General features: G+C 43.3%; 1 protein-coding gene across 1 annotated transcript in view; it reads right to left on the bottom strand.

Annotated features, from left to right (window-relative positions):
- LOC124788983 (protein hairy-like) overlaps positions 1 to 13,901 on the bottom strand; it is a 120,350-nt gene that overhangs the window by 85,957 nt on the left and 20,492 nt on the right. The window contains exons 3-4 of the mRNA XM_047256271.1: positions 8,341 to 8,640; positions 6,276 to 6,449 (exon numbers count right to left, since the gene is read on the bottom strand). Of these exons, the coding sequence (XP_047112227.1) occupies positions 6,276 to 6,449; positions 8,341 to 8,640 (474 nt within the window). The remainder of the gene's footprint in view (positions 1 to 6,275; positions 6,450 to 8,340; positions 8,641 to 13,901) is intronic.

The raw sequence follows: 13,901 nt of genomic DNA, 5'->3' as shown, positions 1-13,901 counted from the left end.
TCCGTGTACTCCGTTGGACAACAACTATGCCTCGCAGACAGGCACTCAATGTCTGCATTTGAGAGAGGACGCGTAATTTGGTTCAAAGAAGCCGGTTGGAGTAATAAGCGAATCGCTAAACATTTTAATGGAAGCAGTGCCACTATTCGACGATGTTGGCGGGAGTGAGTGAACCATGCTCGAACACAGCGTCAAGAAGGAAACGATGGACTAAGAGCGACGACAGAATGTGAGGACCGACCAATCGTCAGATAGGCACTCAGAGCCCGAATTCATCATTATTATCGACTGGGCGTGCAACTGGTGCTTCAGTAACCACAAAAACCACCGGCTCACAAGAAGGGGGCTGAGCTCACGGCACCCTGACCTCTGTACACCAACAAGCCTGTTTGCAGCGGTGTCGGGCACATTTGGCCTGGAATTTCCATTGACTGGAGTAGAATTGTCTTCACTGATGAGTCTCGCTCCGAAACTGAGTCCTGTCGACCAGCGAAGACGTGTCTGGAGATGCCCCAAGCAACAGTGGGTTTGACACCTGACTATGGCCCGCCATAAGGCCCGACAACAAGGAGGGAAGTTCTGGAGTGCCATTTCACTTCATAGCAAGACCACTTTGTTTTTCAACCGCGGCACTCTCACAAGCCACAGGTGGGTCTACGATATTCTTCTTCCTGTTTTATGGCCTTTCAAGACATTCCACTTGGGCTTACATTTCAGCTAGATAACTATCGCCTGCACGCGGCGAGAGTTTCTACTGATTTTCTTCACGCCTGCCAAACCCTACCTTGGCCAGCATGGTCACCGAATCTCTCCCCAATTGAGAACGTTTGGAGCATTATAAACAGGGCCCTGCAACCAGCTCGCGATTTTGCCTATCTAACACACCAGTTGAACACAATCTGGCACGCCGGCCGCGGTGGTCTCGCGGTTCTAGGCGCGCAGCCGGGAACCGCGCGACTGCTACGGTCGCAGGTTCGAATCCTGCCTCGGGCATGGATGTGTGTGATGTCCTTAGGTTAGTTATGTTTAAGTAGGTCTAAGTTCTAGGGGACTGATGACCACAGCTGTTAAATCCCATAGTGCTCAGAGCCATTTTGAACAATCTGGCACGATATTCCTCAGGACATCCAACAACTCTATCAGTGGCTTGGCCTAATAACTGCTTGGATCAGTGCCAGACGTGGAGCAACGCTTTATTGACTTGCTCAAGTTGTTACTGTTGGCGAGACATGGGTTATCCACTTAACACCAGAAATTAAATCACTATGAAGAAGTAAGGATCTAGCATGAAAAAAGTGGATGCACATTTTCACAAGGAAAAATTGTGGTCAGTATATTGTGAGATGCACAAGTTTATTTTTATTAATTGCCTTGCAAAGGGGCAAACAGTAGTTATTGGTGACGTTCAGAAGAACCATTGACTGCAGTCTTATATTTCATCAATATAGCCCCCCTGCTACAAAGAAATGGCAACACAAAAAGTGAGACTGAAGTAAAACTTGTTGGAGCCCTTGACATTGTTCGCCAAATTTAGCACCCTCTGACTTCCAAATGTGTCCACATGTCAATAAATTTGAGTCCAGTGAAAATTCACGAATGGATATGTTTCAGATCTATTAGTCTCTCTCTGCTGCGTTGTAATTTATCAATATGAAGACAGTGCACGAGAAATTTAACTTTGCCCAACATACAATACACTGAGTTTGAACCTTACATTGCCAGTTTAACACTTCATGTAATTATATCTGATAATATTGTATTACCTAAAGTCAACAATTGTCCCAAACAATCCTACTGGACAGTAAGTTTTATGTGATGTACCAGAACAACATGACATGACACTCACTTGACCATGCTGTCCCCTGTGGTTTCCAACTCCACTCTGGGGCTCCTCATTACTGTGAGAGAAATGTTTCTTTGAAGTAGAGTGGGTCTTAAATCAAATGACTAGACCAAACTAAGTTGTACTTCAGAAATATAAGAGATACAATATCGTTTTCAGTATTGTCTATCATGTGGTTCCTTTGTATAAGCTACACCACTTGTCAATATATGCCATTATTCTTAATTTTTTTCATTGCATCACAGTTTAGTTTACAGCAGAAAGATAATAAAACAGTTAAGCACTACTAGGAAGGACTGTGCCACCTGTGTTCCAAGTTTATTACTATTTGGAATCTTCAGCAATCCACAATAATGCAGGATATTTTAATACTGTGCTACTATATTGAAAATCTGAAACAATCTATTCAAATTACAAGTGAAAAGATCCACTAAAGCTATCATGTTCCTTCCAACATTGAAGATAATCAAGGAGGTACCCACCTGCATGTCTCAGTTCATTTTCCTTTAATTTGTAGATCTTCACAGAGTATACATTCCTCATTGATTTTGATAATTAATTCTTAATGATTTCAATGTACAGTTTTTGATAATCTGTGTGGCACATCGATAATTTTCCAATTGCTTTCTTTTTGCAGAATCATTCTTTTTAGTAGTCAAGTAATTCCAAACAATAACAAGCATTTCTGTTGTGTACTAGAGTTGAGCACCATTCCTGATAAAAAATTTTGCACCAGAGAAATGGAATGAAGTCTGCAAGGAAACAAATCTACTATTGGTAATGTAGTCACCACATTATTACTGCCTTCGTAACAATCTGTGAAACTAAGCTAAGAATGTTACTACAGAACCCCATGCCAAAACTCATGAACTCATTGAAATGTAAATTACGCTGAAAGACTAATACCTTATTTGAGACACATGTTCCCTGCATGTGTATGGAAAATACATTTTCTGTGTTTGTTGTTAAATGTTCTGAAACAATAATTCAAAAAACAGGAGACATGAAAACCAAAAGGAACACATTGGCAAAACTGTAAAACATGACCAGATTATTTAGTTATATATCACAATATTGGAAATGAAGCACTCTTAAGAGAAGACATATGTCAAAAACTCGTACTTGGTGGGAAAATGATACCAATATATATCATTTTTTTGATATGAAACTTTTACATTAAAGGATGTGTGTGAATAAATAATTAAAAGTGAAGCAGGTTCATAGTAATTTGCATTTATTTCCATAAATTTAAACATGAATATATGCATAAATAGTTTATCTTGCTGTAGATTAACAAACTTTATACAACGTATGTGGAAGACCTTTGTGATTTTGTTGTATAAGGCACATGATGCGAAACATATATACTAACTATTCTACATACAAAATTATATACAACATTATCTACATAAAATTTGTGCAAAGGAATATTTACAGCAATGGAAGAAACAGGAATATTCAGTCAACTTTCTTCCTTTAATAGTTTAACAAGAGTAGAAAAATATTAACTTTATAAAATCTAACACAGACATATATACAACATTGAATCTATTTCGTATAGATGCCATCAATGTGCTCTCACATTTAATACTGAGCAAAAGGCCAACATGGATAATATTTGTTACAAAATGGCAGTCATCATTTTGAGCACACTTCCTCTTTTATAAGATAACTTTATTATAAAATATAAGTATCTGTTCATATGGCAGTTCAATATATATTTCAGTTTTTAGGAGAAGTGAAGAAGAAGTTGCAACAATGGAGTTATTGGATATTTCTGTAAGTAATGACTGGAGTTATCACAAGGATGAAATATATCCACATCCAAGTTTGGCAGGAATAGTTTGATCATTGCAGTGTTAACAAAATTGTAGCTGTTTGTAAGCTGAAGAAATTAGTTTTTGGTCACATCTGTTTGTTTACTTCCCAAAAGTCATATTACAACTATATATAGCCTGGGCTCAGCCTTCTCCTCTTTTATGTGAATCTTAAGCATAGCATATTATTCTCAAAATTTATGAGAATTATATAAATTCAGGCTCATTTGGGTCTTCGCCTGTCATATTACTTTGACAATTTAGATTCCATTTGAGCAAAATTCCAGCACTTTGCTCCCACTAACAGAATAATTTGGAATTAGGACTCCCACAAGATGTTTGTACCCACACACTAAAACTGAAAAGAGAGGCTAGTACTGGCAACAATGAAGTTGTAAACAGACAACAAATTAATGGTGTAATATCACTTATGGAGATCCAGAGCATGTAAATGTTAGGAATGCAATTTAATGGACGGTTCTGTGGTTCAAGAGGCAATTATGTTTCTTACAACATCAAATTATCACTTCTTGAACCTCCAATAAACATTTGTTATAAATCTGTTTTACTCCACAAGGAAGTAACTTCACAACACTTCTGCATTTGTGAGAAATAACATTGTCAAAAAACGTAAAAAAATATCAACTTTACAACACTAAATTAACACAGTTCATGGGTTGTAATATTTGTTTGTAATATTTCAGGTGCTATACCAAAAACAATTGCAGATAGCTAGTTTCAGTTTTAAGATATCAAAAAATAGTGTCAGGAACTGTAACCTAATTAAGGCACCTTTTTCATAATGTGGTGCTCACAACACACTTGGGTTCAAATAGTAAAATGACTGTAGGAAGGGAGATATGTAAGTAAACACTTTGGTCACTGTCTGTTAAATGATACTGCCATTCTCCATGGAGAAAAAGAGACTCATAGAAGTCTGATCAAATATGCTGTGACAACCTCTTAAGAATTTGTGGAATACATCTCATAAAAACCAAATGTCAAACGAGTTTAGTCATTTACCAGGAAATCGGTTTCTGAGTGTGTTAAGGCATAACTTCTGATTCAGATGTTCCATAAGGCCCTTAAATCACTACTGTGAAGTTTCAAAATAAAATATAATGTCCTTTGTCCATATTTTCTTTATGGACCCATCATCAGAAAACATCAGTACTGAGGAGCATAATGAATATCACATGAAATAAAGTAACACAGCTGCCATAAATATGTGTAACAGAGATCATGTTAGCTGAACAGATCAAGTATAGCATAAAGAATTATCAAAGTGAATCAACCAAAATATCTTTACAAATCTCATAATTTAATTGAAATCCATAATTATGAAAACAGAACAAGGATAGTTTCAGAGACTGCTACTTCATTTGTGAATGGGAATGGGTATTCACAGTCCCTGACTCATTTTGACACAGTTTTTTTTCCAAAAATTTCCTTTCACATGTACAGTACTATACGTCATTGCGATTCTCTTAAACCAAGTTTTGATACAAGTAATAAATGCACAATTCCTCACATGAACTGCCATTAAATGTCATTGTTGCTTTTTATTAAATAAGAACAGATTTGCAACAAGGTGTTTCTATGAATTGGTCTCACACAGAGCAGTAGAATAATGTATAAAGTAACCTAAAAATCAGTCTGCACATTCTGGACATCGTTGCTTTTCTTTCAGACACCAAAATCTCTTACGCAGGCCATACTGTAAAAAAAAGAAAAAGTGACAGATGACTGAATACTGGCTAAACAGTTCAGGGCCAACATACTGTTTGATGTATTGCACACCTCAAAAGAAACCACCAAAAACACATTTCATATATAAGAAACAAACTGCCACTCAAGTAAATTATATCACACACCATGTATCTCATGATAACAAAAATGTTTATTCAGATTGACAATTTTTCAGAATGAACTTCCATCGTGAATTCTTTAGTGATGTTCTATCCAGAATTGCATATTTGTAACATCAGTTGTTTAATTTACACAGTTGAATAATTTCTACATCACCATGGTCTCCAGGGTTTCTCTTCCTCAACAGGCTGTGCCGTCTTCCGGACAACTAATGATAGAGGTTTCTGCATCGGTGGGCTATAAGGCCTCGGCTGGTAATAAAGGTTAGCTGGTGATGTAGCCACATCCCGGCACAGGACGACAGGTGAGGTGGGTGCAGATGGCGTGGAAGGTACTGGCGATGAGACCATGGGAGGGGCAGCAACAACTACCGTCGGTGCAGGGGGACTGACTAACGGAGGTGCAGGAGGGCTACTATTGACTGCCAACCTCTCAAAGGCCACCGGTGACACTGATGCAGATGAAGATCCCGAGGCACTTCCAGACGGAGAAGAGGATGCCGATGAGACAGAAGACATGCTCGATGTGGAGGAGGCTGCAGAAGCAGTGGAGGCAGTGCGTGTGGGTATTGGCACCAGTGTAGGCAGTACGGTGGGGGTGGATTGCTGTTGAGCCTGCTGCTGCTGCTGTTGTTGTTGTGACGGCTGTTGCTGCTGCGGTTGAGGTAGTTGCGAGCGAGGCAGTACTAGTGCGATGTCTCCATTGGGCAGCCTGGTGGGCAGGAGCTGCAACCCACCGGCACTCACTGCACCCGCTGTCGTCAGCAGCAGTGGGCCAGTCGTGTGCTCCCCAGAGGTGCCCATGGCAGGTACAATGTGGACCTGCACTGCCGTGGCTGTCGCTGTTGTCGGTGCTGCAGTCACAGGCATAGCTGTTACCTGCTGTGTGGGTGCTCCCGTCACTCCAGCAGTGTTTGGAGGCTGTAAACATAAAACACAACCTTAAGCACAATGAGGAATGGGGGCACACAGGCTGTAAAAGTGTTACAGAAATGAAATGCTTCGCAGCTGAGGAAAATCCTTCTAGGTGTGTACGCATGCATGTTGTCTAGCCAAAAATGGTGAATGGATTACTATTTCAGGCATTCTACAACAAGTTACTACTTATATAGCCTCTGATTCACATGATGTAGTCACTCTCTGCCCTCTATTTATTATGTTGAATGGCTACTTGGTTACTCTTGTAGTAGTTGCAAGAAAGAATTGTGGTGAATAAATCTAAATCTCTTTACTGATGAGCCTTTGATTCTTACCTACCACTGAATCAGCACAGGCGTTATTGTCATTAGAGGATGTGATATGAACATAGTGGTACATGGAGGTGGAACAGTATACTGCTAGTGGTCATCTCTTGTAGTCAAAACATTAGTCTCTGTAGCAATACATATTGAGTTGGTAATATCGAGAACAACTTTACTGAATTGCATTTTCTTCATATACATGGTTTCTTTCATTAATAGACACTCATAGCAATGGCTATGATGCATAAATATTATCTTTATAGAATGATTGAAATAAAATGACTAAGTCTAATACTAGAAAATCTTAGATGTTATGTTCTAACTTCAATGAAGGAAAGATATTGCACTAACGCCATCAAAGGTCAGCGTTTATTTTCCTTAAGATAGACAGCTTCACTACAAATCAGCAGTCTGTGGTGCAGGTCTACATGTGAATATGATGAGGTACAGTGTATCGACATTTTTGTTGTAAGGTAACACTGATTGCTGATACTATTCACTTGATGGGGTAGAATTTCATTCACCTTTAAAAACAAAATCACATATATAGATGGACTTGATTGGTCTTTGTTGTGTTTTGAGAGACATATTTCACTAAAATAGCCATAAACTGGCTGACAGCCTACGAAATGGCAAGGTTTACATGGTGAGCAGTCAAAGTGTTAATACATGTATCAAATGAGATACTTTTTTTTCTAAGGGATGATGAAGTTCTTTATTGGCATAAAACAGTACTTGACGATTTCAGTGGTACATCGCTATTAATGCTGGCATTGATATATTTTGCTGAAGTATCAGAGAAATATGCTAAAATGGAAGGGAAGTAGTCCAGAATCGACTTATGTGGTGTAAGCAGTACCAACTGGGCTGTAGTGCCCGGCCCTAGATCACAAGACGTGTATGTATGATCCACTACGTCCAAGACACCTTTAAACTGATTGAAAAGGCAGCCTGATACTACCATCTCACAACACGCCTGTCACGAAGAGCAGGCTACGTATCCGGGGCTGAGAAACCATGTTTTGCCTGTATCTCCACTGGTATGGGTGCTAGAAAGTTCTAACATGCACAGTCGTGATACTCGTGAAGTGTGGTGTTTGTGAGACATATTTGGTTGAAATCTATCAAGTGGTTTAGGATGAGATGCTGGACACACAGTAGCATTCTGGTATTGGAACTTGCAAATGAGTGTATTAAAGAAAGGCTGTTAGAATGGAAAATTCATGAACTATGCAGATATAAGCTACCATAAAGTGCAGCCCCTCAGGATTAGCCGAGCGGTCTGAGGTGCTGCAGTCACGGACTGTGCGGCCGGTACCGGCGGAGGTTCGAGTCCTCCCTCGGGCACGGGTGTGTGTGTTCGTCCTTAGGATAGTTTAGGTTAAGTAGTGTGTAAGCTTAGAGACTGATGACCTTAGCAGTTAAGTCCCATACGATTTCACCCACATTTGACCATAAAGTGCACACCTACCAGATTGACCGGAATATGAGGCTAACGAAATGATTCGTTGTTGCCATCCAGAAGGCGAGGCGAAGCCTCCAGAAGATGAGGCAAAGAGAGCAGTGTTTACCTGCTGCTGCTGGTCGTGGACGGAGGCGGCCTGCGCGGCTGCGGTGGCGGCCTGGGCTGCCATGGCGCTGCCGTTGAGGCAGCTGGCGAGGTGCGACAGCAGGCGGCGCCGCACGTTCGCCTCCAGGCCTGGGAAGCGGCCCACCTCCCCGGCGCACTCGCTGAAGCCGGCGCGGAACTTGTTCACCACCGAGGGGTCCGTCGCCGCCGCCATCGCCGACTGCTGCCGCTGCAGCGACTCCAGGTGCTTCACCGTCATCTCCAGGATGTCCGCCTTCTCCAGCTTCGAGTGGCGCGCCGGCTGCACACAACAAACCGAAGGTCCCCTTATAACCAACTACTACTTTCTACATCATACATTAGGTTACCGTGACACTGCCTCTTATTTATGTTCAACTCAAAGAATTTGTTTTTATTCACAGTTGTCTTCTACATCTACGTTAATACTCCGCAAGCCACCCAATGGTGTGTGGTGGAGGGCACTTTACGCCACTGCCATTACCTCCCTTTCCTGTTCCAGTCGCGTATAGTTCGCGGGAAGAACGACTGCCGGAAAGCCTCCGTGCGCACTCGAATCTCTCTAATTTTACATTCCTGATCTCCTAGGGAGGTATAAGTAGGGGGAAGCAATATATTCGATACCTCATCCAGAAACGCACCGTCGGCCGGAGTAGCCGTGCGGTTCTAGGCGCTACAGTCTGGAGCCGAGCGACCGCTACAGTCGCAGGTTCGAATCCTGCCTCGGGCATGGATGTGTGTGATGTCCTTAGGTTAGTTAGGTTTAATTAGTTCTAAGTTCTAGGCGACTGATGACCTCAGAAGTTAAGTCGCATCGTGCTCAGAGCCATTTGAACCAACCAGAAACACACCCTCTCGAAACCTGGACAGCAAGCTACACCGCGATGCAGATCGTCTCTCTTGCAGAGTCTGCCACTTGAGTTTGTTAAACACCTCCGTAGCGCTATCACGCTTACCAAATAACCCTGTGACGAAACGCGCCGCTCTTCTTTGGATCTTCTCCAACTCCTATGTCAACCCGACCTGGTACGGATCCCACACTGATGAGCAATACTCAAGTACAGGTCGAACGAGTGTTTTGTAAGCCACCACCTTTGTTGATGGACTACATTTTCTGAGGACTCTCCCAATGAATTTCAACCTGGCACCCGCCTTACCAACAATTAATTTTATATGATCATTCCACTTCAAATCGTTCCGTACGCATACTCCCAGATAATTTACAGAAGTAACTGCTACCAGTTTTTGTTCTGCTATCATATAATCATGCAATAAAGGTATTCGCAATACATTACATTTGTCTATGTTAAGGGTCAGTTGCCACTCCCTGCTCCAAGTGCCTATCCGCTGCAGATCTTCCTGCATTTCGCTGCAATTTTCTAATGCTGCAACTTTTCTGTATACCACAGCATCATCCGCGAAAAGCCGCATGGAACTTCCGACACTATTTACTAGGTCATTTATATACACTCCTGGAAATGGAAAAAAGAACACATTGACACCGGTGTGTCAGACCCACCATACTTGCTCCGGGCACTGCGAGAGGGCTGAACAAGCAATGATCACACGCACGGCACAGCGGACACACCAGGAACCGCGGTGTTGGCCGTCGAATGGCGCTAGCAGCGCAGCATTTGTGCACCGCCGCCGTCAGTGTCAGCCAGTTTGCCGTGGCATACGGAGCTCCATCGCAGTCTTTAACACTGGTAGCATGCCGCGACAGCGTGGACGTGAACCGTATGTGCAGTTGACGGACTTTGAGCGAGGGCGTATAGTGGGCATGCGGGAGGCCGGGTGGACGTACCGCCGAATTGCTCAACACGTGGGGCGTGAGCTCTCCACAGTACATCGATGTTGTCGCCAGTGGTCGGCGGAAGGTGCACGTGCCCGTCGACCTGGGACCGGACCGCAGCGACGCACGGATGCACGCCAAGACCGTAGGATCCTACGCAGTGCCGTAGGGGACCGCACCGCCACTTCCCAGCAAATTAGGGACACTGTTGCTCCTGGGGTATCGGCGAGGACCATTCCCAACCGTCTCCATGAAGCTGGGCTACGGTCCCGCACACCGTTAGGCCGTCTTCCGCTCACGCCCCAACATCGTGCATCCCGCCTCCAGTGGTGTCGCGACAGGCGTGAATGGAGGGACGCATGGAGACGTGTCGTCTTCAGCGATGAGAGTCGCTTCTGCCTTGGTGCCAATGATGGTCGTATGCGTGTTTGGCGCCGTGCAGGTGAGCGCCACAATCAGGACTGCATACGACCGAGGCACACAGGGCCAACACCCGGCATCATGGTGTGGGGAGCGATCTCCTACACTGGCCATACACCTCTGGTGATCGTCGAGGGGACACTGAATAGTGCACGGTACATCCAAACCGTCATCGAACCCATCGTTCTACCATTCCTAGACCGGCAAGGGAACTTGCTGTTCCAACAGGACAATGCACGTCCGCATGTATCCCGTGCCACCCAACGTGCTCTAGAAGGTGTAAGTCAACTACCCTGGCCAGCAAGATCTCCGGTTCTGTCCCCCATTGAGCATGTTTGGGACTGGATGAAGCGTCGTCTCACGCGGTCTGCACGTCCAGCACGAACGCTGGTCCAACTGAGGCGCCAGGTGGAAATGGCATGGCAAGCCGTTCCACAGGACTACATCCAGCATCTCTACGATCGTCTCCATGGGAGAATAGCAGCCTGCATTGCTGCGAAAGGTGGATATACACTGTACTAGTGCCGACATTGTGCATGCTCTGTTGCCTGTGTCTATGTGCCTGTGGTTCTGTCAGTGTGATCATGTGATGTATCTGACCCCAGGAATGTGTCAATAAAGTTTCCCCTTCCTGGGACAATGAATTCACGGTGTTCTTATTTCAATTTCCAGGAGTGTATATTGTGAAAAGCAATGGTCTTGATCGCAATTGCTGGATTTCGGACAGTTTTTGGTTTCGACTCTTATGAGTCATCATCAGAACCCACCAGCGTTGAGCACAGGTGATCGTGTGCGCTAGATGACTCCTTGAAATGCTGTTTTCGTAACAACGCACCAGCTCCGATTATCAATCGCAAGATTCGAAACCGGTGAACCGTGCTATGTCCACCACATGCATTAAGGACAATACTGAATAAACAAGTAAAACCAGATTAAGTGCTCCAGTCTGACAGTGTCAGGTTGTAACACTACTATCTGAAAAGCAAAGCAGTAATACTTGTTCTCTGCAAAGGAAGACCTTGTATACAGGAAAATATAAAATAGCCAACCACTCAAAATTAAGTTCCTAAACATCTCTGAGAAATTAACTACTACCTCATTTCAAACCCCAGTTCCCATTCTCTTTGTAACCTCCTCAACCCAATCCTCTTAATCGCTCTCCTTCCCACGAAGATAGGAAATAGTTATATGGTGTACCATCAGTAACGAATAAAAGGCGTTTTCCCTCAACACATGCAGTTTTCACTCGTTGCTTTAACAGAATGTTGTCAGTAGCCTGCAATTTTTAGTTTAGCTTTGGAAAATCCTCATTTTACATGTGTAGACATACCTTAAGACAAGTGAGGGAACTTTAATATTACGTTGCGAGAAAAAAATACCTGAAACTGTAATAGGTGCCAACAATGCTCTTCGATTAAGCAGAAATAAACTATTAATATGGATGCAACAAAGGCTGCTACGTCCCTAACATATTCACTTACTCAAGCTTTGCTCAGTAGAGCAGCAAAAATTTTACACACTCCTCAGTGACATAGACGAAATGGGTATCCAATTTGTTAGAAACCGCCATAGTATTTTAACGTCTCGTCAACGTCGAAGACTGGAGCCAGCTGAAAATAGGTGGTTGAGGAAGTGATCTCGGAGTTCGCCTTTAAGTCGTGGGACGGTTACATCTGAATGGCTAGACTGAGATGCGAACCGTGCTCCTTCCGATTAAGAGACCAGTCTCTCGATCATTGAGCTACGAAGTCGATGAGTATTTCTTAACTTGCACTGTAGTGAACAACGCACACTGCTTTCTGAAGCTCATGACAGGAAATTTTTGCTGTCAGTCTGTGCAGAGAGTAAAGGACGCTGATACCAGCGGTGAAAGACCTTAATAAGTCCTCATTAGTGATACGTACAAAAGTCGGAAGGTTCTCGATCACTCCGTTACTTTATCGAGCGACGCTTAGTCTGATGCAAACACTGTGAACCGTTGCAGAATGTATGCTGGAAAAGGGCCTTGGCCTCGACGGATCAAGCCAAATGATTTACACAGGCGGACGTGACCATCGTATAACGGTTTCGTTCTGCTGCTTAAAAAAAAAAATTAAAAAAAGTGCTGGCAAACTCGGGGATCCTCGGAGAAGATCGGTGTTCGACTAACGCGCAAGAACTAGTAGTTGAAATCAAAGCAGTCCATCGTACGCCGCCACTTATCATTCAGAAAAACCCAAATCCCCCTAATCTCTCGTCCATAGCGTTAAACAGCAGTCCTGATGAGGATCAGCTCGTAATACCCCGTCTGGCTATAAGCCCGAAACACGCGAGATGCCGCATTCTCCACTGCGGTTATCTCTGCCGGCAGCGCGTTTGCTCTCCTTATCAGCTGAACATCGCGCGCGCGTAATCACTACCCACGTGGGCCGCATTTTTATTTAGAGGAGATTTACGAACTGGTTTGCCTAGCTACAAGCTCTGCCGCTGCAAATCCCAGGATTTGTTTCATAAGAGGTCTAAGGGTATTTACCCAACCACATACACCGCATACTACTATTCTTCTCGTACAGAGTTGGCAGTTTACAGTGTATCTTCTCGCACGAATCAGTTTTCCATCTGCCTTGTACTTATTCATCATACCGAGCACCAAGTTTGCAATAACATACCGCCGAAAATCTCCTTTTCAATGACTCATTATTTTACTGTTTGTTTTGATGGCATGTCGACAGGTATTGCAGTTGCGCTGATCTTAAAATTCCAATAGCGGTCACAAATTAACACAGTGAAACGACTGATAACATAATAACGGAGATGTGAAATAGATTTGAAACCATAACATAATGAAGGAGATGTGAACTAGATTTGAAACCACCCGCTCCCCGAATTCGATCGTGCTGGTCATCACACTCTCCTCCCCTCCATAACCCCTTTTTTACCTTTCTGGGACTGCCCGAGAGCTGACGTGGCGGTGTCGTTCGCTATTCGGAGAGTAACGAACACGAGTTTAACGTCCTCCGGACGACGGAACCATTAGAGAGGACATTAACAGATTAATACTTGACGTATACGTCGTGTCCCAGGAGGAAAGGTCAACATTCAGGGATATGACAGGAACGATAATTCGAAGCAAAAAAGCCTAGTGAACACGGATTCTAAAATTTATACTTTAGGAGCTATGAGCACAAATCTTCGATACTGTGAAACAAATCTCTTCTACTGTAACCTCCTTGCTTTCCTTTGACAGGAGGTAGTATGGACCAAAACAACAAAAAATTGTCTAGTAAACATGGGTTCCAAAACTCATGCCTTAAGAGCTTTGAGAACTTGTTCAGTAGAAGAGATGGGTTTCA

This window comes from Schistocerca piceifrons, chromosome 3, assembly GCF_021461385.2.
Source record: "Schistocerca piceifrons isolate TAMUIC-IGC-003096 chromosome 3, iqSchPice1.1, whole genome shotgun sequence".
In the NCBI taxonomy this organism is placed as follows: domain Eukaryota; kingdom Metazoa; phylum Arthropoda; class Insecta; order Orthoptera; family Acrididae; genus Schistocerca; species Schistocerca piceifrons.
The sequence above is the reverse complement of the archived record's forward strand: the minus strand, read 5'-3'. Positions and strand labels throughout refer to the sequence as shown.